The sequence below is a fragment of the Trichomycterus rosablanca genome, chromosome 3, assembly GCF_030014385.1.
Source record: "Trichomycterus rosablanca isolate fTriRos1 chromosome 3, fTriRos1.hap1, whole genome shotgun sequence".
Lineage (NCBI taxonomy): Eukaryota > Metazoa > Chordata > Actinopteri > Siluriformes > Trichomycteridae > Trichomycterus > Trichomycterus rosablanca.
This window is the reverse complement of record NC_085990.1, coordinates 49703674-49731302: the sequence shown is the minus strand read 5'-3', so window position 1 is coordinate 49731302 and position 27629 is coordinate 49703674. Positions and strand designations below refer to the sequence as shown.

The 27629-nt window shown below is 37.8% G+C and overlaps 1 protein-coding gene across 3 annotated transcripts; it reads right to left on the bottom strand.

Moving 5' to 3' along the window:
- Positions 1-8168: 8168 nt before the first annotated feature.
- On the bottom strand, positions 8169-22639 carry LOC134310580 (STEAP1 protein-like). Of its 3 annotated transcripts, XM_062992204.1 has the most exons (6): positions 22455-22639; positions 18939-19063; positions 15676-16027; positions 10410-10576; positions 8652-8816; positions 8169-8544 (listed from the first exon to the last, which is right to left on the bottom strand). In XM_062992204.1, exons 2-6 carry the CDS (start codon positions 19041-19043, stop codon positions 8290-8292), a joined length of 1044 nt encoding a protein of 347 aa, XP_062848274.1. In that variant the 5' UTR covers positions 19044-19063; positions 22455-22639; the 3' UTR covers positions 8169-8289. The 3 variants fall into 3 exon arrangements, with proteins under 3 accessions (XP_062848274.1, XP_062848275.1, XP_062848276.1); XM_062992205.1 differs by lacking the exon at positions 22455-22639 and having other exon boundaries at positions 18939-19154; XM_062992206.1 differs by lacking the exon at positions 22455-22639 and having other exon boundaries at positions 18934-19011.
- Between the last annotated feature and the right edge of the window lie 4990 nt (positions 22640-27629).

The window sequence follows — 27629 nt, the reverse complement described above, 5'->3', positions numbered from 1 at the left end:
CTAAATATAATAGTGTGGTATACTACTCTACTAAATATAATAGTGTGGTATACTACTGTACTAAATATAATAGTGTGGTATACTACTGTACTAAATATAATAGTGTGGTATACTACTGTACTAAATATAATAGTGTGGTATACTACTGTACTAAATATAATAGTGTGGTATACTACTCTACTAAATATAATAGTGTGGTATACTACTCTACTAAATATAATAGTGTGGTATACTACTCTACTAAATATAATAGTGTGGTATACTACTCTACTAAATATAATAGTGTGGTATACTACTCTACTAAATATAATAGTGTGGTATACTACTGTACTAAATATAATAGTGTGGTATACTACTCTACTAAATATAATAGTGTGGTATACTACTCTACTAAATATAATAGTGTGGTATACTACTGTACTAAATATAATAGTGTGGTATACTACTCTACTAAATATAATAGTGTGGTATACTACTCTACTAAATATAATAGTGTGGTATACTACTGTACTAAATATAATAGTGTGGTATACTACTGTACTAAATATAATAGTGTGGTATACTACTGTACTAAATATAATAGTGTGGTATACTACTGTACTAAATAGAATAGTGTGGTATACTACTGTACTAAATACAAACCGGATTCCAAAAAAGTTGGGACACTAAACAAATTGTGAATAAAAACTGAATGCAATGATGTTGAGGTGCCAACATCTAATATTTTATTTAGAATAGAACACAAATCACAGATCAAAAGTTTAAACTGAGAGAATGTATCATTTTAAGGGAAAAATATGTTGTTTCAAAATTTCATGGCATCAACAAATCCCAAAAAAGTTGGGACAAGGCCATTTTTACCACTGTGTGGCATCCCCCCTTCTTCTTACAACACTCAACAGACGTCTGGGGACAGAGGAGACCAGTTTCTCAAGTTTAGAAATAGGAATGCTCTCCCATTCATGTCTAATACAGGCCTCTAACTGTTCAATCGTCTTGGGCCTTCTTTGTCGCACCTTCCTCTTTATGATGCGCCAAATGTTCTCTATAGGTGAAAGATCTGGACTGCAGGCTGGCCATTTCAGTTCCCGGATCCTTCTCCTACGTAGCCATGATGTTGTGATTGCTGCAGAATGTGGTCTGGCATTATCTTGTTGAAAAATGCAGGGTCTTCCCTGAAAGAGATGACGTCTAGATGGGAGCATATGTTGTTCTAGAACCTGAACATAGTTCTCTGCATTAATGGTGCCTTTCCAGACATGCAAGCTGCCCATGCCACAAGCACTCATGCAACCCCATACCATCAGTGATGCAGGCTTCTGAACGGAGCGTTGATAACAACTTGGGTTATCCTTGTCCTCTCTGGTCCGGATGACATGGCGTCCCAGTGTTCCATAAAGAACTTCAAATCGTGACTCATCTGACCACAGAACAGTCTTCCATTTTGCCACACTCCATTTTAAATAACCCCTGGCCCAGTGCAAACGTCTGAGCTTGTGGAGCTTGCTTAGAAATGGCTTCCTCTTTGCACTGTAGAGTTTCAGCTGGCAACGGCGGATGGCACGGTGGATTGTGTTCACTGACAATGCTTTCTGGAAGTATTCCTGAGCCCATTCTGTTATTTCCTTGACAGTGGCATTCCTGTTTGAGGTGCAGTGACGTTTAAGGGCCCGGAGATCACGAGCATCCAGTAGAGTTTTACGGCCTTGACCCTTACGCACAGCGATTGTTCCAGATTCTCTGAATCTTTTGATGATGTTATGCACGGTTGATGATGATAACTTAAAAGTCTTTGCTATTTTACGCTGGGTAACACCATTCTGGTATTGCTGCACTATCTTTTTGCGCAACAATGGTGGAATTGGTGATCCTCTTACCATCTTGGCTTCTGAGAGACACTGACACTCTGAGAAGCTCTTTTTATACCCAATCATGTTGTCAATTGACCTAATTTGTGTTAATTGGTCTTCCAGCTGTTCGTTATATGCTCAATTTCCTTTTTCCAGCCACTTATTGCTACTTGTCCCAACTGTTTTGGGATTTGTTGACACTGTGAAATTTTGAATCAACATATTTTTCCTTTAAAATGTTACATTTACTCAGATTAAACTTTTGATCTGTCATCTATGTTCTATTACGAATAAAATATTGACATTTGCCATCTCCTCATCATTGCATTCAGTTTTTATTCCCAATTTGTTTAGTGTCCCAACTTTTTTGGAATCCGCTTTGTATAATAGTGTAGTATACTACTGTACTAAATAGAATAGTGTGGTATACTACTGTACTAAATATAATAGTGTGGTATACTACTCTACTAAATATAATAGTGTGGTATACTACTCTACTAAATATAATAGTGTGGTATACTACTCTACTAAATATAATAGTGTGGTATACTACTCTACTAAATATAATAGTGTGGAATACTACTCTACTAAATAGAATAGTGTGGTATACTACTCTACTAAATATAATAGTGTGGTATACTACTCTACTAAATACAATAGTGTGGTATACTACTGTACTAAATATAATAGTGTGGTATACTACTGTACTAAATACAATAGTGTGGTATACTACTGTACTAAATATAATAGTGTGGTATACTACTGTACTAAATATAATAGTGTGGTATACTACTCTACTAAATATAATAGTGTGGTATACTACTGTACTAAATATAATAGTGTGGTATACTACTCTACTAAATATAATAGTGTGGTATACTACTGTACTAAATATAATAGTGTGGTATACTACTCTACTAAATATAATAGTGTGGTATACTACTGTACTAAATATAATAGTGTGGTATACTACTCTACTAAATAGAATAGTGTGGTATACTACTGTACTAAATATAATAGTGTGGTATACTACTCTACTAAATAGAATAGTGTGGTATACTACTGTACTAAATATAATAGTGTGGTATACTACTGTACTAAATATAATAGTGTGGTATACTACTCTACTAAATATAATAGTGTGGTATACTACTCTACTAAATAGAATAGTGTGGTATACTACTGTACTAAATAGAATAGTGTGGTATACTACTGTACTAAATATAATAGTGTGGTATACTACTCTACTAAATATAATAGTGTGGTATACTACTCTACTAAATAGAATAGTGTGGTATACTACTGTACTAAATAGAATAGTGTGGTATACTACTGTACTAAATATAATAGTGTGGTATACTACTCTACTAAATAGAATAGTGTGGTATACTACTGTACTAAATAGAATAGTGTGGTATACTACTGTACTAAATATAATAGTGTGGTATACTACTCTACTAAATAGAATAGTGTGGTATACTACTGTACTAAATATAATAGTGTGGTATACTACTGTACTAAATATAATAGTGTGGTATACTACTCTACTAAATATAATAGTGTGGTATACTACTGTACTAAATATAATAGTGTGGTATACTACTCTACTAAATATAATAGTGTGGTATACTACTCTACTAAATATAATAGTGTGGTATACTACTCTACTAAATATAATAGTGTGGTATACTACTGTACTAAATATAATAGTGTGGTATACTACTCTACTAAATAGAATAGTGTGGTATACTACTGTACTAAATAGAATAGTGTGGTATACTACTCTACTAAATATAATAGTGTGGTATACTACTCTACTAAATATAATAGTGTGGTATACTACTGTACTAAATAGAATAGTGTGGTATACTACCGTACTAAATATAATAGTGTGGTATACTACCCTACTAAATATAATAGTGTGGTATACTACTCTACTAAATATAATAGTGTGGTATACTACTGTACTAAATAGAATAGTGTGGTATACTACTGTACTAAATAGAATAGTGTGGTATACTACTGTACTAAATATAATAGTGTGGTATACTACTGTACTAAATAGAATAGTGTGGAATACTACTGTACTAAATATAATAGTGTGGTATACTACTGTACTAAATAGAATAGTGTGGTATACTACTCCACTAAATATAATAGTGTGGTATACTACTGTACTAAATAGAATAGTGTGGTATACTACTGTACTAAATAGAATAGTGTGGTATACTACTCTACTAAATATAATAGTGTGGAATACTACTGTACTAAATAGAATAGTGTGGTATACTACTGTACTAAATATAATAGTGTGGTATACTACTCTACTAAATATAATAGTGTGGTATACTACTGTACTAAATAGAATAGTGTGGTATACTACTGTACTAAATAGAATAGTGTGGTATACTACTCTACTAAATAGAATAGTGTGGTATACTACTGTACTAAATAGAATAGTGTGGTATACTACTGTACTAAATAGAATAGTGTGGCATACTATCCTAAAAATAGAGTAAGGTGGCAAATCGTGTCATTAGGTACATTTGGTGTTCTGGATTGACCTAGAAAGTGAGTAATGGCAAGGATTGAACCCAAGTCCCCAGGAGCCATCTTGCTGCACAACATCCACTTGATTGTCTGCGTCACTCTAACTGTGTTCTAAGTCTTTAAATTAACCATGGGTTGAGTGATCTATATGGGAAGTAAAATCAGCCATGCATTTATTATTCATTTGTGCTAACTGCTTTATTCTGGTTTGTGCAGCATTTGATGAAGCATTAACTGAGAACACCCAAGTGGAGAAAAAAAACAACAACACCCTGAACAGGGTGCCAATTCATTCATTCACTCACCCGTATGTTTCACCCATTTACCTAGGGTCAGTTAAGAGCAGCCAATCCAACTCATACATCTTTTTTATAAGTTTGAAGAAAAACACCACATTAAAACTGCTCACAGACAGTGACGGAAGTCAAGGATCAAATCCAGGTTATTGTTGCAATAAATGAATTAGTATTAGTGAGTGTTAGTAAGTACAAGTCAGCTTAAGTGCATAGTAAAGAGGTGATAAAGGTTTTTAATCGTTTTTTAAAGACAGCAAGACACTCAGATGTTCGGACAGACAGAGGAAGCTCGTTCCACCACTTGGGTGCCAGTACAGAGAAGAGCCTTGATGCTGGTCTTCCTCGAGTCCTGGTTTGTGTGGTACAGAGCAAGGTTTTATTAGACCACGAAGGTAGCTTGGGCTGGTCCATTTTTGGCTTTGTAGGCGTTTTAAACTTTAAATACGAGGTGTCCACATACTTTTGACCATGTATTGTACATATACAATTGTTTTTGTATCTTTAATCATTTTCATATAAAAGGTAGAAAAACAATGTATACCCATACAAACCAGTTGTACGTAAACATGATGATTAAATGTAAATCTGTCTTCAGAAAAACTTTATTTTCTCTCTTATATAAATACCCACCTTCCATAAATGAGTTTTGCCAAGGAGCTTTGTGCAAACAAACTTTAGATTCAACTTTGTCACTGTGCAGAGTAAGCAAGTACAAAGCCAACGAAATGCAGTAGCATCTAACCAGAAGTGCAAGATAGAGATTATTTACATATATTACAGTTAAAGTGACCAGATAAATGAAATGAGGAGAAATATAAGAATATTAAGAATATTAAACAGATGATGTTGACTGCACAGTGTATAGACTAATATGTATTTACAGAGTAATGGAAGGTGACTAAAGTGGCTACATGAATGGGTAATGAATGATAATAAATAGAGTATATAAGTATAGCAGATCTATACAGTATATACATTATTGTTGTGCTGGTGTAAACAGTGCAATAGTGCCATGTGCAAATTTGCAAAATACTGATGGTACAGTGGTGTTCAAAAAAATAGCAGTCCAACACCATTAACCTGATAAATCACTGTTTTTAGTAGAAGTGATATTTCTACATATCAAAACATTTACTTGAAAGTGTAGAAGAGTAATGAAAACAAAACAAACCCAACAATTAGGACATGCATGCCGCTCATTCTGAGTAATCGAAGCATTGATTGAAAGTGGGTTGTTCAAAATAATAGCAGTGAGGTGTTTAGTTGGTGAAGTCATTCATTCTGCAGAAGAACGGGTGTCAATTTTGGCCCTTATTTAAGGTAGGAGGGGGGCAAATGTTGCACAGGTTGGTCATAGCGCGTTTCCTTTTGAAATACTGGGTAAAATGGGTTGTTCCAGACATTGTTCTGATGAACAGTGTACTTTTATTAAAAAGTTGATTGTAGAGGAAAAAACATACAGAGAAGTGCAGCAGATTATAGGCTGCTCAGCTAAAATGATCTCAAATGCCTTGAAGTGACAACCAAAACATGAAAGATGCAGAAGGAAGTGTGGAACTACTGTTCGAATGGATCAGAGAATAGCCAGAATGGCAAATACTCAGCCAATGATCACCTCCAGAAAGATCAAGGAACATCTGAAGTTACCAGTAAGTACAGAAGATGATTAAGTGAAGCCAATTTATCAGCAAGAACTCCTTGGAAAGTCCCGTTGTTAAGAAAAAGACGTGTCCTGAATGGGTTCAAATTTGCCAAAGAACACATTGACTGGTCCAAAGAGAAATGGCTCAACATTTTGTGGACTGGTAAAAGCAAAATTTTTCTTTTTGGGTCTAGTGGCCGTAGACAGTATGCCAGACGACCCTCGAGCACTGAATTCAAGCCACAGTACACTGTGAAGGTAGTAAAGCATGGTGGTACAAAATGATGATATGGGATGTTTCTCATACCATGGTGTTACACCTATTTATCATATACGAGGGATCATGGATCAGTTTAAATATATCAGAATACTTGAGATCATGTTGCCCTATGTCAAAGAAGAAATGTCCTTAAAATGGGTGTTTCAACATGACAATGACCCAAAACATCTTGATTACAGACAAACAAGATTGAGGTAATAGAGTGGCCAGCACAATCCCCTGACTTCCATCCCAGAGAGAACTTGTGTTCTGATGTCTGAAACACGTTTTTTTGAGGCAAAACCCAAAAATGCAGAAGAACTGTGGAATGTAGTGTAATCATCCTGGACTGGAATACCTGTTCAGAGGTGCCAGAAGTTGGTCGACTCCATGCAACACAGATCTCAGAAACAATTGTTATGCCACTAAATATTAGTTATTATTAGTTAAATATTAAAGTAAAGTGAAACCTCAAACATTTTTTAATGTATAGATACATTTTTTGAGTTTTTAAAGAAAATTGCTGGCACTGCTATTTTTTTGAACAGCCTAATATTCATTTTTCTTAACTTTCTGTAAAGGATTAACACAAACTGGCTAAATTTTGTTAATGTTTTGAATTAGAATTGAAAGTGGAGTATTTTCAGTGCATTTGCATTTATGGAAATAAAAGTTATCATAATTATTTTGTGCTTTATTCACTTTTTTAAAACCACTGCTATTTTTTTGAACACTACTGTATATGCAGGTGAGATGATACATTTGTAAAAAGTACTAGAGTTCAATGTGGTACAAAGTGCAGTGATATTTTTAAAGGGGTGTGGTAGAGTTTAGTAGGGTTACAGCCTCTGGGAAAAAGCTCTTCCTGAGCCTGCTGGTACAAGCCTGCCAGACGGAAGTCCACGGTTAGGATGAGAAACATCCTTGATAATGTTATAAACTCAATGTTATAATAAAAAATACTCTGAAATTTAAATATACACTGTAATTTATTAAACAGTACAAAATATTATCAGTGAACATGTCAACTGCAAAGTCTTGCTAGATGTAAAGCACATCAAGGACATGGTTTGTATCTCACACATTTCCACTCACAGCTTCCACCTGTGTAGAAATCCAAGCCTGTAAACTTTGTTCTGTAGTTATAATGGTGCTTTGCATCAGTAAGAATCTGCTCTTACAGACAGTGACAGAAGTGGAGAATCAAATCCAGGTCCCAGGACCCTTGTTGGTGTGCTGCCCATAAAAGGTCTTTACATTACTGTTTACCTTTACCACAACTGATTTTTAATCAGTATGTCCAACCCTGAATCCCCAATTTATGAATAATACATGCCTGTGAAACATTGTATACACTAACAAGGTTTACTGAGCATGTGTAAAATAACCAGCATGTGTATGGTTTAAGGACTGAACCATTTTTAACATTCACACTTAATCACAGTCAAACTCTTCATCACTGGGTAGTCATGTAAACTTTGTTCTGTAGTTATAATGGTGCTTTGCAACAGTAACAATCTGCTCTTAATTTTGAGTAGTTTACAATAAAAACAAAGACAAAGTCATTATTATCAGATGTGGAAAAACTAAACTGAACCAAACATTTTAAATACATTTAGTAAACATTTTTACATTTTGCATTAAATATAATTATGAATTAAATATAAAGTCCACAACACCAAGACAAAAACATCAGAGTGAATCTTTGTCTGACAATCCTCTCCGCCCGGGTCTCTCCCAGCCATGTCGAATGTGCTCCAGTCTGTTGTTTAAACAGGGGATGGTCAGTCCAGCCTTGAGCAGTAACACCACGGCTGGGAGAACAGAGGCCAGTATAAACGACGGAGGAGTGTACCATACATAGTGGTTCATTTCCACCCACTTCCGCCAGCCGTACACTAAAGCATGAGCAGTGCACACGAACAGGGCTGCGTGTCCCAGAGTTCTCTACAGGAACATGGAGAGAGCCAGAGTGAAATCCAACACTAGCAATCATAACATTGAGCAAGGTCAGTTTTATAAACAGTCTGATCTGGACAGTGTCTTTTACCTACCTGGACACACTGAAACTCTCTCCAGTTTAAAGTGTTAACAACAGAGGGCAGGGAAGAGACGGCCACCAAGGCTAGAATGCCCAGTCCAAGAATTCCTAAGGAGACGTAAATCTCCATCCTCCAAACATCATCCTCCACCCACGCGTTCTCCTTCTTCTGTTGCACCTACCAAAGGTAAAATGCTAGTAATGTAACAGACTCACTGTGACCCTGACCAGTACAAAGTGGTGGTAGAGCAAACAGTAAATACTAAAATGAGGCAACTTTAAATATCACTGCTTCCAGTTCGCTTTAACCGTTGGTTTAGCAACTGACCTGAAGTAAGACAAACCTGGAATCCTGTGTTTTAATTATCGCTCTGAAAGCTTCTTTCTCGACTGTCTATAGAGGAATCGTGTCCTTGTATACGTGGATTGTTACTGCGTTCGTAATGTTGTTGTTTGTAACAGCCGTGGCCCGACAGACTGTGCAGTATAGTGTTTTAGTCTGATCTAAACTGCAGACACACCTCATTTCTTTGGCAGGTTCTTCCGGTGCATATTTGGTCTCCCTCTCTTCATCCTCCATCTGTTTTTTTTTTTTTTTTTTCCACCATATTGAGGAAACCTTTCTCAGAGGGAAGTGTGTCAAGCAATATGACTTAAATTCTTTACACAATGACAAACAAATAGCCTAAACAGACTAAAACTGTGTGGCAGCAAGGGTACCAACAACACAGGTGCTGAATCTACATGGCGGCAGTGTTATTAATGATCATATCCTACCTGGCTAGATGGTACTGATGATACATCAGTTCTATGCTAAATGTTTACAGTGCACTCGCATTACAGCAGGGTGTGACAACATCCATTGAATCACAGAGCTTCACAATTAAGTTTCATTTATTTAAGTCGTGGCTGAAACACTACTGTTTGAATAGCATGGTGGGACTGTGTCTCAATCCGTACACAACATCCTATGCAGAGTGCTCAAAATAATAGCTTTACCCACTGGTTTAAGTCTAACTTAGCACACTATTTAGTAAATAGGCTGGTATTTGAAACGTAATCTGTCTGTCTGTCGGTCTGTCTGCCTGTCTGTCTGTCTGTCTGTGTGTGTGTGTGTCTGTGTGTGTGTGTGTGTGTGTGCCCTGTGATGGACTGCCAAATGTCCGGGGCGCCTTTTGCCGAATGAATTACACTCACTGGTAAAAATAAGTGGTAAAACAGACAGCGAATGAAGGAAGGGAAGACAAATTAATGAATGTTAGAGTAAATGGGTAAGTTTGTGTTGCACTGTGATAGATTAATGCCCTGTCCAATCCTGAAACTGTACCCAGTTTTATTGGTGGCACCAGACCCATTGTGACCCTGACTAGGAGTATGACTTTATATTTTTGTCTTTTCTGTTTTAAAAGAAGAAAGTAACACTACTTATTATAATATGTAGATAAATAAAAAAAGTACTAACGGGTATAAACTGGGAAAAAAAACTTCCCTCATAAAATTATCATATTTTTACTAATCAGACTAGATATTCATATTTAAGTAATCCACTTTACTTTGTTCCACTTACTAAGTAATGACTGAAGTTTCTTTAAACATATAATAAAACATATAATAATACCAAAGAAATATTGAATCATGCAGCTTTAAAAACCGGTGTGTGTGTGTTATACAAATATCCGTTTTACCCTCCTAGACATCACATGACTAATAACGTTGGCATCAAATGATTTTATGGAGTCTGTAACATGAATACGTGCAGGCCTGTTCTCACCTGCTGGTAGGCCCAGTTGAGGAGCTTGTACCTGTAGGAGCTTCTCATTGGGTAGCTCAGGCTGTAAATGGCATGCAGACAGGCCAGTAGAAAGGCCAGCAGACCCAGCTGTTTCCTCACACTCATCCACTTCTCCAGCCACACAGGGAAAGATCTGTACTTGGTTCCTGATGGAGAAAAGTGATACAATAAAGACTAATCAGCCATAATATTAAAACCACCTCCTTGTTTCTACACTCACTGTCCACTTACCATATATAGAAGCACTTTGTAGTTCTACAATTACTGACTGTAGTCCATCTGTTTTTCTACATGCTTTGTTAGCCCCCTTTCATGCTGTTCTTCAATGGTCAGGACCCCCACAGGACCACCAGAGAGTAGGTATTATTTAGGTGGTGGATCATTCTCAGCACTGCAGTGACACTGACATGGTGGTGGTGTGTTAGTGTGTGTTGTGCTGGTATGAGTGGATCAGACACAGCAGCACTGATGGAGTTTTTAAACACCTCCATGTCACTGCTGGACTGAGAATAGTCCACCAACCAAATATATCCAGCCAACAGCGCCCTGTGGGCAGCGTCCTGTGACCACTGATAAAGGTCTAGAAAATGACCAACTCAAACAGCAGCAATAGATGAGCGATCGTCTCTGACTTTACATCTACAAGGTGGACCAACTAGGTAGGAGTTTCTAATAGAGTGGACAGTAAGTGGACATGGTATTTAAAAATTCCAGCAGCGCTGCTGTGTCTGATCCACTCATACCAGCACAACACACACTAACACACCACCACCATGTCAGTGTCACTGCAGTACTGCAGAATGATCCACCACCTAAATAATACCTACTCTGTAGTGGTCCTGACCATTGAAGAACAGGGTGAAAGCAGGCTAAAAAAGTATGTAGAGAAACAGATGGACTACAGTCAGTAATTGTAGAACTACATAGTGCTTCTATATGGTAAGTGGAGCTAATAAAATAGACAGCGAGTGTACAAACAAGGTGGTTTTAATGTTATGGCTGATCAGTGTAGTTTGATGTACTAAGATTTTGTTGTAGGTATTTAACTGTAATACATGTGCTGTAATAAATGAGTTATCGAGGCACAACAGATGCCTTTCTTCTGTGCTGGTTCCACGGAAATGAGTTGGGAGTAAACATTACACCACACTGACGCATTCAGCCTGTCTGATTCAGCAGGTTACCAGGAAAAACAACTAACAGTAAGACTAACAGTAACAGTAACTAGTAAGAAGAGTGAGAAACTGACATCTCACTGTAAACTAGGGTTCCCGACCTATGACGTGAGCTTTTTCTGGCATATACATGTTAAAGAACTGAAGAAAGTGGTTTGCATTACTCTCTATTTACTCTTCTAGAGTTTGCTCAGTAGGTGCAGAAAAGCACAGGAAGTAGTTTGGCTTTCTGATTCCGAGAAACTCAAATCATGTCACAAGTTAAATGTCAGACACAGCCATGGACAATTTTGTATCTCTAATTCACCTCACTTGCACATCTTTGAACTGTGGAAGGGAACCATAGCTTCTGGAGGAAACCCACGCAGACATGGGGAGAACATGCAAACTCCACCTGGGGATCGAACCCAGGACTTTTTTGCTGTGAGGCGACAGTGCTACCCACTGAGCCACCGTGCCACCCATACTTTAAGCGACAACAGTCCAAGAACACAAATCTACTGAAACCCATTTTTTATTTTTAGGAATTAAGAAATGAATAAGAGCGTTAGTAAGTACATGTTAGTTCTCAGCCTAAGTGCTTAGTAAACCTACCAAAGATAAAATGCTAGTAATATACTAGAGGGGAGTGTTAAGCTATACAACTTAAAACCTAAACACAATGACTATGAAATAGCATATATGACAAATAAAGGCTGTGATGAACTGGCGACCTGACCGGGGTGTTTTCTACCTTTCGCTGAATGAGCTAGACTCACTGTGACCTTGACCAGGATAAAGCAGTGAAGGAATGAAAGCAATGAATGTTAGAGTAAATGGGTGAGTTTCTGATGCACTGTGATGTACTATCAGCAAACTGAAAAACATGGTGTCTTTTAGAGATCTAGAAACTGTCACCTATGCTTTTATCTCCTCTCGTATTGACTATTGCAATTCTCTTTACTTTGGGATCTGCCAGTCCACTCTGTCCCGCCTACAGCTTGTTCAAAACACGGCTGCTCGGTTACTCACAGGTACAAAGAAAAGGGAGCACATCTCACGCATCCTGGCCTCTCTTCATTGGCTCCCAGTAAAATATCGCATAGAATTTAAGGTTCTTTTATTCGTATACAAGGCTCTCCATGGTGTAGCCCCGTCCTATATTTCTGACCTTATTTGCCCCCACTCTACCTCCAGAATCCTGAGATCTTCTGACCAGTTTCTTTTAGCTGTCCCACGTTCTCGGATGAGGTCCAAAGGTGATCGGGCTTTCTCTGTGGCTGCCCCAAAACTTTGGAACAGCTTGCCACTTTTCATTAAGACATCCCCTACAGTTGATTGTTTTAAATCCAATTTGAAGACCTATTTATTTTCACCGGCTTTTGAGCTGTAGCATGGCTTTTTTCTGTTTTATTTACTCTGATTTTATTTTGGTATATATCTTTTACTTCATTTTATTTTACTGGCTTGTTGTACTATTGTTTCAACTGATTCAACTTTATTATTGTTTGATTTTATTGTACAGTGCCTTGGGTGACCCTTTGGGTCTTTGAAGGCGCTTTATAAATACACCTGACTTGACTTGACTGTGATAGATTAATGCCCTGTCCAATCCTGCACTGTAACCCAGTTTTATGGGTGGCACCAGACCCATTGTGACCCTGACTAGGAAAACAACATAGAGACTAGAAAATAAATCTCTGTAAAATAGTCATTTCTACACAAAATAGAAAAGCCTGTTTAAAAAGAAGAAAGAAACACTACTTATTATAATATGTGGGTAAATAAAAAGTACTGACCGGTATGAACTGGAATAAAACACTTCCCTCATAAAACTATTTTTACTAATCAGACTAGATATTCATATTTAAGTAATCCACTTTACTTTGTTCCAAGTAATGACTAAGGTTTGTTTAAACATATGTGAGATCTATGGTCGAGCTCATACTTCTATGTTTTTGCCTAGTGCCAGAGATATTTAAAGTACTTTTCCGTGTTGCCTAGTTAGTAGGTGTGGTGAAAATTTGGTCTTGACACATTTTAATTCACTAAATTATTATGTTCTTTTCAGGATTCAAGAGATATACAGCTGTATACAAGTGCACAGTGAAATAAAACAAAGATCCTCCAGGACCAGGGTGCAGCACAAAACACACGTGCAAATAACAAAATACACAGTCCAGTCCAGACAAGCTAATAATAAACTCAGCTCAACACTTTTTGGAGACAATTTTAAACCACATTAAACATTTTCTAGAAGTCTAAAGTCTGCATTTTGATTGTTTTGGTGTGGGAAGAAGAATAAAGCGCCCATAAGAAAACAGTGGGTGGCTTCAGTAAAACACCAATGACTAATTAAACAACTTAATGATCGTTTTGAGGTTGCAGAATAGTAGGGAGCCTGTGAGAAACGTCATAATTGTCTCTAATATCAGCACCTTTACTGGGTAAGAGAAAACGCTGAGGTAATGTAAGTCCAAATGATGTTGAAATATGTTAAGCTGTGTGCGGAGCTACTTCGTCATGTCATTTAGCATATTTAAGCTATATACAAGTGCATAAAACAAAACAACATTCCTCCAGAACCAGGGTGCAACACAACGTAAATGCAAACAAAATACACAGTGCAGACAAAAAACAAGCTATTAAAGAAATCAGCTTTCTAAAAGACTCAAAATATGTAACTCTTTTTGGAGACCATTTCAAAACCACATCTGCAAGTCTGCAAAACCAAGTCTGCATTTTAATTGTTTTGGTGTGGGGGGAAGAATAGGAGCCCATAGAAAACAGTGGGTGTGTAAAAACCACCCATGACTAATTAACCTTCTTAATGATCGTTTTGAGGTTGCAGAATAGTAGGGAGCCTGTGAGAAACGTCATAATTGTCTCTAAGAACAGCACTTTTACTGGGTAAGAGAAAACGCTGAGGTAATGTAAATCCAAATGATGTTGAAATATGTTAAGCTGTGTGCGGAGCAACTTTGCTATGTCATTAAGCATATTTTGGACTTAAGCTCTTGCATTGAAAAGCTTACAGTTATGTGGAAAATGTCTTGTGTTTTCTTTGTCCTCCTATGCACTGGTACCTATACTGCACACATATGGCACATATTATTTATGTACATGGTACTTTCACAATGCACAGCCACTTTCTTTTATTAATATTATTTATATATTTTGGTGCATCTCTACACTGGCAACTGCATAATATTTATGATACTAAATGTACTATTTTTTTTTTCATTTTAATTGTATTACTTTAATACTTTGAATTAAGAAGAAGAAGAATGCTTTATTTGTCATATATACAGTGCAGTACAAATAAATTCTTTTTCCACATACCCCAGTGGAAGATAGTTTTGTTTGGAAGCTGGGGTCAGAGCGCAGGTTCTTGTATGGCACCGCGCCCCTGGAGCAGACAGGGTTGAGGGTCTTGCTTAAGTGTCCAACAGCGGTCGCACAGCAGAGCCTAGATTTGATGCACATTGCATTGTTTTTTTGTTTTTTTTACTCTTCCTTTACTGCATTTAATTCAACATCCGCAATTGTTAGGTTTTGCTCTTGTCCTTTCTATATTTTACTCTGGGATCAGTAATTTGATCATTTGCTTGCTCTAACACCTCTACTGGGTAATTTTTTTTATTGGGATATTACACACTTTGGTTACATTTGTCATGGACAATTTTGTATCTCCAATTCACCTCACTTGAAGGCTTTTGTACTGTTGGAGGGAACCGGAGCTCCCATAGGAAACCCTCACAGACACAGGGAGAACATGCAAACTCCACACATACATGATCTGGACCGCATCACCTGGGATTCGAACCCAGGACCTTCTTTGTAGGCATTAGGCATTATGCCTAAAGACATACTAAACATACATACAGAAAGGACACCAAGTAAACTGTACATACTTAAATCATTTGTACATGACCCTTCAAAATTTGCCTTTTCCACTGTACTCCATTTATTACTATTAAAGACATTCACTGTGTCACTTAAGTCGATACATTTCACCATGGTACTGAGTGAGTTTCTGCTAATCCAGTCAGTTACAACAGTAATTCCACTTGCCGTCTGGCATTGCTTACCTCTGTGTAATTGCAGTAGAGCAGCCAGCACTCCGGGCAGATACACGAGAGCCAGCAGTGTTATGGAGGTCCAGGGCAGCACTTTATTCATCACCAGGATGGGAATCTTATAAAAGTCGTTTTTATTTTGCGACACATAGGGCTGTAACACCTCTCGGAGGAATGTGTACACAAAAGCCACAGCTACTATAACAGTCATCAGCCTGAGAGGGAACCGCCACTTAGGAAACAGAGGCAGGTCTTTGAAATGGCTGGCTGGGAACTCAAACTCCTCCAGAGCGAATACTGACATTGAGGAGTGCTGACTGAGCTGTGGCAACGTCTCTCCATCTTCCATTTCATCCTCAGACTCCTTGGAGCGGCGAGAAAAAGAAGGTTATCATTACTGGCTTGATCCTAACTATGATTATAGAGCAGTGAGGTACTGAGATTATATGGTTCTTTAGATAAATGTTATTTAGGAAGATGATGTTATTCAGTAAAATAAATCCTTGCTTCCACATCACTAGGACGTTGTAGCACCACTAACTTCTGGAATTGAGGTTTCAGACATGAGATCTCTCATAGAAATGACTGAATTAATAAATAACACAGAGGCAGCTTAAATGAACACCATAGTGACACCTGTGATCGCTCCTTTAATTAAAGCACTTGCAGACATAAATGATGGTCATGTCGAGGGGGTTTCTGTTAGTTACACAGTAAAAAAAAAAAGATCCTAAGGCCCTGACCTTAGCGTACATATGTGTGAGCAAGAAGATATTTAATTATGATTGGTTTGATACCGTAATAATATACACTCGTTTCGAATCTCAGCTCTGCCATCCTACATAAACAATGATTGGCTGTTGTTCATACAACACCCATAACTGACGAGACCTCATAACTGATGCAATTACGACCTCTGCTGGCTGATTGATGGCGATAATGAGGATCAGGGTGTGGCTCTCCGTGCACAAAGCTGATCCACATCTGAACTCGCCTTGTGCAGGTGAAAAGACGCAGTCGACTACTGCACACATGTCGGAGGGGGCGTGTGTTAGTCTCACTCTCCTCAACCAGGGTGGAGATCAATTTCAGCAGAGAGGAAGCTTAATGCAATTGGGTAATTGGATATGCTAAAAGTTGGGACAAAATGGGAAGAAATGCATAAAAAACAAAATAATATTAAAAAAAGAAGATTGGTTCCAGGCACGTGCACTTGTTGTCTTTCCTTGGTGTGTTTGGGGCGTTCTATAAGTGTGTGCTTTATTGTTACAGGTGTGTGTGGCAGATTTCACAGGTTGGTGTTGATTTTGATATAACTGAAGGCTAATGACATGAAATCTCTTTGTTCAAGTAAAAAAGCATGATAATAATAACATATACGTATACCACAAGATGTTTTTTATGTTGTGAACTCATTGTACACTCATTGAATTAATGTTATTGCAAAAGCCTCATCCATTTTAATATTTCTGACACCAAGATTTAACCTATATGGTCTGTTATTTCACCGCTCCACATCATGTTGTAATTAAGCATTATACAACAGTTAGTTCCGACCTTACAATCTGATTGGTTGAGAAACGTTCTAAACGTGCTGATATTGGTGATAACATCACGGCCTTTTCACACCACAACTGTATTACTCCGCTGACATGTTGCCAGTAACGACAAGCTTCATGCACACACACACGCACGCAGGGACACATTTTATATCCGTTATCTGATACACAATCTAGCGCACTGTGTAGGGAACATAACCAATTGTCTAATATATTGTCTTGTGCACCATGTAGTGAACATTAATCCGTTATCTGATATACAATCTAGTGCACTGTGTAGGGAACATAACCAATAGTCTAATTCACAATCTAGTGCACTATGTAGTGAACATAAATCCGTGATCTGATAGTCTAGTGCACTATGTAGGGAACATAAATGTGTTTGTAACGCGAACAGTTAGCTTAATAGCCCAGTTAGCAGCTCCTAAAAGTTCTGTTCTCACCCATAATCCTCTGGTGTGTGCGAGAGGTTTTTTGTTTCTTTTTTTTTCCCTTCGGAGGTTCTTGCCTTCTTCTTCTTCTTGTTGTTCTTACCTCCCTGAAATGAGTTTCTGCAACTTGGAATGTTTGCTTTGTAGTGTTAAACTTTATATTCATTGTGGAACTACTTTTTGGCGGAAGGTATTGTCAATATTAAAGCATATTTATTATGAAATTCAGGGCTTCTTTAATTTATTTTCTTTATTTTGTAAAAACTGTTGTATAAAAGCAATAGATCATCACAGCCATGATGTTATTCGCGATAACACACGACCTCAAGTGTTCTATTGCTTTTATACAACAGTTTTTACAAAATAAATAAAGAAAATAAATCAAAGCCCTGAATTTCATATTGAATATGCTTTAATATTGACAATAACTTCCGCCAAAAAGTAGTTCCACAACGAATGAGTTGCTGCTATGCAACGGTAAAAATTCCCGACCCTGCCTTAACACAGTAGGCTAAAAAAGGCATATCGTTTAACACTACACAGTAACACTAGTTTGGAATAAAAATAATAAGCGAATATGAATAAGCGAAGATGAAAGGAAAAGGAGAAAAAGATAAAAATAAAATTATTTAGGAATTAAAAGATAGAATTTAGTTATTTATTAGCAGGTGGAAAGTAAGGAATTACATTTACTCGCGTTACTGTAATTGAGTATTTTTTTTGTGTACTTGTACTTTTTAAAGTAGATTTTACAACCTGTCATTTTACTTATACTTAAGTATGTTTTGTATTAAGAATTTACTGAGCAGTGGTGGCTAAACTGTTACGCTGTTTGATCCGGCATAAACAACTCTATAAATCGGTTCATTTGGTGAAGAAATTCAGATGTTTAAACCAATCAGAGCTTCCGAATTCACATTCTGGGCGGAATTTCAAGCTCTCTCTTCATTGGTTGTTGTATAAATGACAGTTTAGTGAACGAATCACCAATTTAAGGTTTTTACCGGGAAAGCCAAAAGAATAAATGATCCTAAATGGTTTTCATTAGTTAGGTGGATAAAACAGTTGGGTATGGATTTATATATTCTCGAAACATTATATTTTTTATAAGTGCAACCCTAACCGCCCACCCCACAAATATCACAAATATCAGCACGGTTAGAACGCTTCTCAACCAATCAGATTGCAAGGTCGGAAGTAACTGTTGTATAACAAAACAGTAAGTTTTATCCCCCTAATTTCCTCCTGTTAGGACATTCCCACACACTACCTCAGTGTACCTTGCCTTTTGAGTGAGCTGTAGTCGAGTCAGCGGTTCCATTTCACACAGGTGAAAGTTCTGTTCATGCTGTTTCTTCACCTCCTCCGTATCCCGGGTACATCTCTCCATTATAGAGTAAACAACCCACCCTACAGGATGACACACAGCACAGTGTTATACTTGGCTTGTGTGTATGAAGTCCGTTACTGCTTTGCTGACTTAAGCTCATGGCTAGAATGAACCCTTCAGCTTGAGAGAACAAAAACAAAGTCAGTCATTCATGATGGAACTCCAACAGCCAGGGCTATTTAATCATTCTGGGAGAAATTCTTCCACAGCTAATGCTCCACAGAGGATTAAAATTATCCATATAATTATTATATGTGTGCCTTTATAAATACATTATTTTGTAATATTCTTTGCCAGGGTGATTAAACACTAAGGACAAAATTATTAAGACATCCTTTTTAATAATTGAATTAAAGCGTTTCAGAAGCAGCAGTTGCTAACAGGTGAAAATATATATATGAAGGGAATTATATGCTTTCACCTTTGTAGCAACAGTTTAGGGAAGAGCCATTTCTATTTCAGCACGACTGTTCCCCTGTGCACAAAGCAGTGTCTATAAAAACATTAGGTAAAGCTGTGTTTAAAAAAACTCCAGTGTCCTGACCTCAGTCTCACTGAACAGCTCTGGAATTAACTGGACAACAACTGAGCTTTCTTAATCAATATCCGTGCCCAGCCATACACATGCTCGTTTGACTGAAAGATCACAAATTCCCATGGACATACTTAAGTCTTGACTGTTATTGACATTTGTTTTTGAAATGGGACGTCCAACAAGCTCATGGTCAGGTGTCCAAATACTTTGACCATGTTGTGTATTTAAAACTACAAATACAAAAATACAATTAAACAAAATAACATAAGACACCAAAAAATTAAATGAAAATGATATAAAGAATGTTTATTAAGAATTAATATTGTTGGTGTTGTTGATGGTGGTTGTGTTTTTAAAAATAAAAATAATAATAATAATAATAATAACACCTGCATAAACAGTGCAAGTTTAATTAAAATAGCTTATCTAAACAGGTCATGTTTTTAAAAACAGTCAAGTAGGGTGACAAAACTGGTGGTCCGGGCACCAGAAAGCTTCAGTCCCAGTGACCCAGGTTTAAATGTATTTATTTATTAGGATTTTAATGTCATACTTGCATGTCTTTGGACTGTGGGAGGAAACTGGAGCTCCCGGAGGAAACCCACGCAGACACAGGGAGAACATGCAAACTCCACACAGAAAGGACCCAGATCGCTCCACCTGGGGATCGACCCCGACAGTGCTACTTACCGAGCCACTGTGCCGCCCATGACGCAGGTTTAAACCTACTATCCCCACTGGGCAAACAGTCTTAAAGACAAGGACAAAGTAAACAGACATAATTTTTCCTCTCGACTGTTTGTGCACTTGAACCTGAATTGAACATAATTTTTATTTCTTTGCTGAACTGAATATGCTGTGACTTGGTATTTCCAAAATTAGTGGTGCATTTTTAGACATCCCAAGTCTCCCGGAAGTTCCAGGAGTCTCCCGCATATACATAGTCAGATAAAATCTCCCGGAATCTAGAACGAGCGGCCAAGAACGCACACACACACGCACGCAGCGACGTTATAACGCGACTTTTTTTCCTGATCGCGTATTAAATCCGGTATCTGATATACAATCTAGCGCACTGTGTAGGGAACATAAATCAGTTGTCTAATAATCTGTCTAGTGCACTATGTAGGGAACATAAATCCGTTATCTGATACACAATCTAGTGCACTATGTAGGGAACATAATTAATTATGTAATACACTATCTAGTGCACTATGTAAGGAACACAAATCATCATCTAGTTATACTTTCTAGTGCACTATGTAGTGAACATGAATGCGTTATCTAATACACTATCTAGTGCACTATGTAGGGAACATAAATCCGTGATCTGATATACAATCTATGCACTGTGTAGGGAACATAATTAATTATGTAATACACTATCTAGTGCACTATGTAGGGAACATAAACCAATTGTCTAATTCACTATCTAGTGCACTACGTAGGGAACATAAATTCCTTTCTAAAATACTATCTAGTGCACTATATAGGGAACCTAAATCCGTTAACTAATACGCTACCTAAAGCATTACATACATACGTCTATTATCTAGTACACTATCTAGTGCACTAAGGAACATAAATTCTCTTCTAATATACAATTTAGTGCACTATGTAGGGAACCTAAATCTGTTAACTAATATGCTACCTAAAGCATTATGTAAGAAACATAAGTCTATTATCTAGTACACTATCTACTGCACTAAGGAACATAAATTCTCTTCTAATATACAATTTAGTGCACTATGTAGGGAACCTAAATCCGTTATCTGATATACAATCTAGTGCACTATGTAGGGAACCTAAATCTGTTAACTAATACGCTACCTAAAGCATTATGTAAGAAACATAAGTCTATTATCTGGTACACTATCTAGTGCACTAAGTAAGGAACATAAATTATTTTCTAATACACAATCTAGTGCACTATGTAGGGAACATAAGTCTATTATCTAGTACACTATCTAGTGCACTATGTAGTACATATGAATGTGTTTGTGACACGAACAGTTAGTTTAGTAGGTCAGTTAGCAGCTCCTAAAAGTTCTGTTATCACCCATAATCCTTTGGTGTGTGCGAGAGGTTTTTTTTAGCTTTTTTTGGGGGGGCTTGGGAGGTCGGGGTCGAGGTCCGGGGGTCCCTCCCTGAAATAAGTTTGAAATAAGTTAACTTGAACAGTAGTTGTACATAAAAATGTGAAGAACGTTTCTGTATGATGTATTAGTGTATCTTTACTTAAAAACATGGTATTTGACATGGTGTCCAATACATATTTGAATCAGTTCTCCTTGGTGGAGACCAATTTTGAACATTTTTAAGACATCCTTTATATCCTATATTATTAATACATTAAAACTCTGTACAAATGTGAGGGCAAAAAAAACATTAACACTGCTTAAAAAAAACTTACTCTTACTTAATGATTATAAAAATTAAACTGCTTTAGCTATCTTTTTATTTATTTACTTTTTATTACCTCGAGCAAGTTATAATTAATTATTATCTTAATTGCATTCTGTGATTTGTTTTGGCTGTGATATGATGTAATTTTTATGTAATATATTTGTTGTTTAATAAAAGTTTTGCTTGGTGTGTAACATTAATAGAGACAAACAGAACTAAGGTAACAGTGTTCCGCACAAACAGTGTTTATATACGGCTGACCTTTATAACGTTTTATACTAAATATATCATCTTCAATACATCTGAATATCACTGCATATGCTGTACCATTCTTTTAGTTCTCCAAAACGTGGGAGACATGTTTATTTTGATAAACAGGATAATAATAAACAATAATAACAGTCAGTTATAGGAAACACTGTACGGAACACAGTGACCGTGTATACTACAGTAGTAGTGTATGCACTTACCCGAACTGGGTCAAACTATCAAACTAAGAAGCACCTCTTCACAATACAGGTCAACAACACAGTCCGTGTTGGTTTCAACTGTTTCTTTTATCCATGTTTTACGCGGATAAAACAAATATACACATAAAAAGAGGGAAATAAAAAACGTTAAAATAATAAAGTGAGAGGAAAGAAATCGGTGCTGCTACTCTCTACTAACACCGGCGACCACTAGGGGCTCTGCTTTTAACGTCCTTAGAATGGGTCACGTGATTATCAACTAAGAGCTCGGTAATCATTTCATGAAGTTAGAAATATACTTTATTTTAGATGTTTAATAACATCTGAAATTGTATTAAAAGTAGATTTTTATTATGTAATTAATAAAAACTAATATTAATAATAATAATAATAATAATAATAATAACTGGTTTGATTCAATTACAATGAAGTGTCGATTCCTTCCAAGTGTTCAATTCAACGAACCGATTTCTCTGAACTGCCCAGTGTAGTGTGGAAGCAATACAGGCATTCTAACTTTACAAACATAACAAAGCGAATATTTTTATTTAAATATATTAATAATAGTATTTAAACTTTACATTACGTTCTGTTTCATTTCCTTTTAATCTATTTATTATGCTGCTGTCTGACGAGCAAAGCCGGCGCTATGGGGGCGCTGGGGTGGGCCCTGGGCTCTCCCCAGATTTTCTTCCTCCAAGCAACGCAGTCCAGAACCGGGGATGATTTAAATGATGGAGGCATGTTTCTTTCTAAAATCCCAATAACCATCTCTGAATCAGTGGCACCGGTAAATTTTTAAGTCACCCATGCCTTGGGCACTGATGCACCCCATACCATGGTAGAAGTTGTCTTGTACTTTTCACTGATAATAATCAGAGATCTGTTGTTCCCACAGAAAAGCTTGGGCTGTGGTAAACATAGATAAAATGTGATAAAAAAATTTAAAATGCTACAAAAAATAGTTGTTTTTTTATATGCTGAACTAGAATCCCTTCACCCTCAAATCTAAAACAGCCTCCACCACTCTAAAAGAGCATGTTCTTACAGCTATACAAGATTTAGGAGTATGGCTGTGAGAATTTGTGTGCAGTCAAATTCCCCAATTTCTCCCCCCTAATCTAGTCGTGTCCAATAACCCTGGTTGCGTCCCTCTATACTGATTTGACCCTTCACCGCTGACTGAGGACGCCTCTCAACCGACATATGCCCCCTCCAGTAAGTATAGACTGCACTTTTCATCTGCACGAGTCGAGTTCATACATAGATAGATAGATAGATAGATAGATAGATAGATAGATAGATAGATAGATAGATAGATAGATAGATAGATAGACTGTCCGTGGAGCAGCTCTGTGACAGCAGCTTGTCACTGAACATGCTCCTCTGGTTAATGACCACTGTATGCAGTGGGTGACTGACATTGTCCATGATGGAGTAGAGTTTACACAGTGTCCTCTTTTCTGCCACCGTTGCCAGTGGTTCCAGTTCAATGCCGACCACTGCACCATTCAATTTGACCCCATTCAATGTTTAACATCTTTAAATAAATGATTGACATCATTTTTTTTGCTTCATATTTGATGACTTTTCCTAATTTAATGGGGACAACTGGGTAAACATAAAATTAACATGATGTTATGTTTTCAATGTCCTGTACACATGTTGTACGCATCGGTGTTCTTTGGGGTCAATTTGACCCCAGGCTGTTTTAGCTGTATAAAACATATAAAAAATATCAACATTTTACACACATTTGTTTTGGTTGATTAGGAAGATATTGAGGCCACTATGACATGCAATTTTATAATCTTCAAAAAACTTTAAGGCCCTAACCTCACCTAACCATAACTGTAGTAGTGCCAGAACCACTAATAGTTCACACAACCTGGGGGAGGGGGAAACATCATCCTCGCAAGATTTTTCATATTTCCCATGCTGTGGGGACAGGAAAATATGGTTTCTGCGAATAGACACAGATGATGATGTTGAGGAGGACCCAGATTATTAGGCATCCTGCTCTGATGAGAATGAGACCCTCAGTGTTGACCCTTCTTTTGTCTCTCAACCACCAGCAAACACACTACCTTCCAAAACTGAAAAGTTATTATGGTCTGTCTCCTCACTGGAATAACAAGGCAGACTTAGTGCTGCTAATGTCACCAAAATGCTTCCAGACCCCACCAGATATGCTGTCAGTCATGTCCAAGACATAAAATCAGCATTTGAGCTCTTCATGACACCATCAATTGAAAAGGATATACTTGAGATGACAAAGTTAGAAGGGGAGGCACGTGTATGGGGACAGTTGGAAAGACTTGGATGTGACCCACTTGCAAGCCTACATTGGGTTGCTTATTTTGGCGGGAGTGCACAAGTCAAAAGGCGAAGCAACAGCAAGTATTTGGGCTGCTGACACTGGAAGGGCAATATTTCCAGCCACCATGTCTCTAAACACATTCCATGTTTTCTCCCGTGTCATAAGATTTGATGACAGACAAACAAGGCAGGGCAGACGTGAGGCGTGACAAACTTGCAGCAATATGGGATGTATGGAACAAGTGGGTTCAGCGATTACACTTTCTTTACAATCCAGGCCCCACCGTGACTGTGGATGAATGTCTAATTGCATTTTGTGGGCTCTGTCCTTTCAGACAATACATGCCCATAATGATGATTTGTTTAACAAATAAAATCCTTCTAAATTTTTGAAATTGTGTCAAATTGACCCCAAGCAGGTTACTATTCCATATAACAGAAATAGTTTTTCATTCCAAATGTTATAGATAACAAAAATATGTCACTCATATAAATCCATTAAAACTAGGGCTGTCAAACGATTAAATTCAGAATTTCATATAGTTAATCGCGATTAATCACATTTTTAAAAAAAAGAAGAAAACAAGGATTTTTAAGTGAAATGTTACAATTAAAATGGTGAACACATTTTATGCTAAATGTACTGATGTTAAAAACTGCTGGGACAAGAGAAAACTGTAAGGGAGTTTAATTTTTTCACATACTAGGCAGTAGCATAAAAAGTGTTAGTAAATTTGAAGGTAATTTCATTTAGCTAATAAAGCCTTGTATTATATACACAACATTGCCAAAAGTGTTCGCTCGTCTGCCTTCACACACATACAGTGTATCACAAAAGTGAGTACACCCCTCACATTTCTGCAAATATTTTATTATATCTTTTCATGGGACAACACTATAGAAATAAAACTTGGATATAACTTAGAGTAGTCAGTGTACAGCTTGTATAGCAGTGTAGATTTACTGTCTTCTGAAAATAACTCAACACACAGCCATTAATGTCTAAATGGCTGGCAACATAAGTGAGTACACCCCACAGTGAACATGTCCAAATTGTGCCCAAAGTGTCAATATTTTGTGTGACCACCATTATTATCCAGCACTGCCTTAACCCTCCTGGGCATGGAATTCACCAGAGCTGCACAGGTTGCTACTGGAATCCTCTTCCACTCCTCCATGATGACATCACGGAGCTGGTGGATGTTAGACACCTTGAACTCCTCCACCTTCCACTTGAGGATGCGCCACAGGTGCTCAATTGGGTTTAGTCCATCACCTTTACCTTCAGCTTCCTCAGCAAGGCAGTTGTCATCTTGGAGGTTGTGTTTGGGGTCGTTATCCTGTTGGAAAAAGGGAGTTTTCGAAGGGAGGGGATCATGCTCTGTTTCAGAATGTCACAGTACATGTTGAAATTCATGTTTCCCTCAATGAACTGCAGCTCCCCAGTGCCAGCAACACTCATGCAGCCCAAGACCATGATGCTACCACCACCATGCTTGACTGTAGGCAAGATACAGTTGTCTTGGTACTTCTCACCAGGGCGCCGCCACACATGCTGGACACCATCTGAGCCAAACAAGTTTATCTTGGTCTCGTCAGATTCTCGGCATTCCAGTAATCCATGTTCTTGGACTGCTTGTCTTCAGCAAACTGTTTGCTGGCTTTCTTGTGCGTCAGCTTCCTTCTGGGATGACGACCATGCAGACCGAGTTGATGCAGTGTGCGGTGTATGGTCTGAGCACTGACAGGCTGACCTCCCACGTCTTCAACCTCTGCAGCAATGCTGGCAGCACTCATGTGTCTATTTTTTAAAGCCAACCTCTGGATATGACGCCGAACACGTGGACTCGACTTCTTTGGTCGACCCTGGCGAAGCCTGTTCCGAGTGGAACCTGTCCTGGAAAACCGCTGTATGACCTTGGCCACCATGCTGTAGCTCAGTTTCAGGGTGTTAGCAATCTTCTTATAGCCCAGGCCATCTTTGTGGAGAGCAACAATTCTATTTCTCACATCCTCAGAGAGTTCTTTGCCATGAGGTGCCATGTTGAATATCCAGTGGCCAGTATGAGAGAATTGTACCCAAAACACCAAATTTAACAGCCCTGCTCCCCATTTACACCTGGGACCTTGACACATGACACCAGGGAGGGACAACGACACATTTGGGCACAATTTGGACATGTTCACTGTGGGGTGTACTCACTTATGTTGCCAGCTATTTAGACATTAATGGCTGTGTGTTGAGTTATTTTCAGAAGACAGTAAATCTACACTGCTATACAAGCTGTACACTGACTACTCTAAGTTATATCCAAGTTTCATGTCTATAGTGTTGTCCCATGAAAAGATATAATGAAATATTTGCAGAAATGTGAGGGGTGTACTCACTTTTGTGATACACTGTATGAACTTGAGTGACGTTCCATTCTTAACCCATAGGGTTTAATATGATGTCTGCCCTCCCTTTACAACTATAACAGCTTTAACTCTTCTGGGAACACTTTCCACAAGGTTTAGTAGTGTGTTCATGGGAATTTTTGAACATCATTCCAGAAGCACATTTGTGAGGTCAGACACCGATGTTGGACGAGAAGGCCTGGCTCTAATCATAGTCTCCGCTCTAATTCATCCCAAAGGTTGAGGTCAGGACTCTGTGCAGGCCAGTCAAGTTCTTCCACACCAGCTAATCTAAAGGCCACATGAAGTTTGGAGGTCTGTAGTGAATGACTCTCTGCGCACTATGCACCTCAGCATCCGCTGACCCTGCTTTGTCATTTTACAAGTTGCTGTCGTTCCCAATCGCTTCCACTTTGTTATAATAGCACTGACAGTCGACTGTGGAATATTTAGAAGCGA

Bases quoted from the DNA above. Each gene is read 5' to 3' on its own strand.
- LOC134310580 (XM_062992204.1), bottom strand. From the start codon at position 19,043: ATGGAGAGATGTACCCGGGATACGGAGGAGGTGAAGAAACAGCATGAA. The intron at 16,028-18,938 runs GCAAGGTACACT...CGCCGCTCCAAG, and splicing joins GACTACAGCTCACTCAAAAG to GAGTCTGAGGATGAAATGGA. The intron at 10,577-15,675 runs GTAAGCAATGCC...TTTCTCCATCAG, and splicing joins TCTACTGCAATTACACAGAG to GAACCAAGTACAGATCTTTC.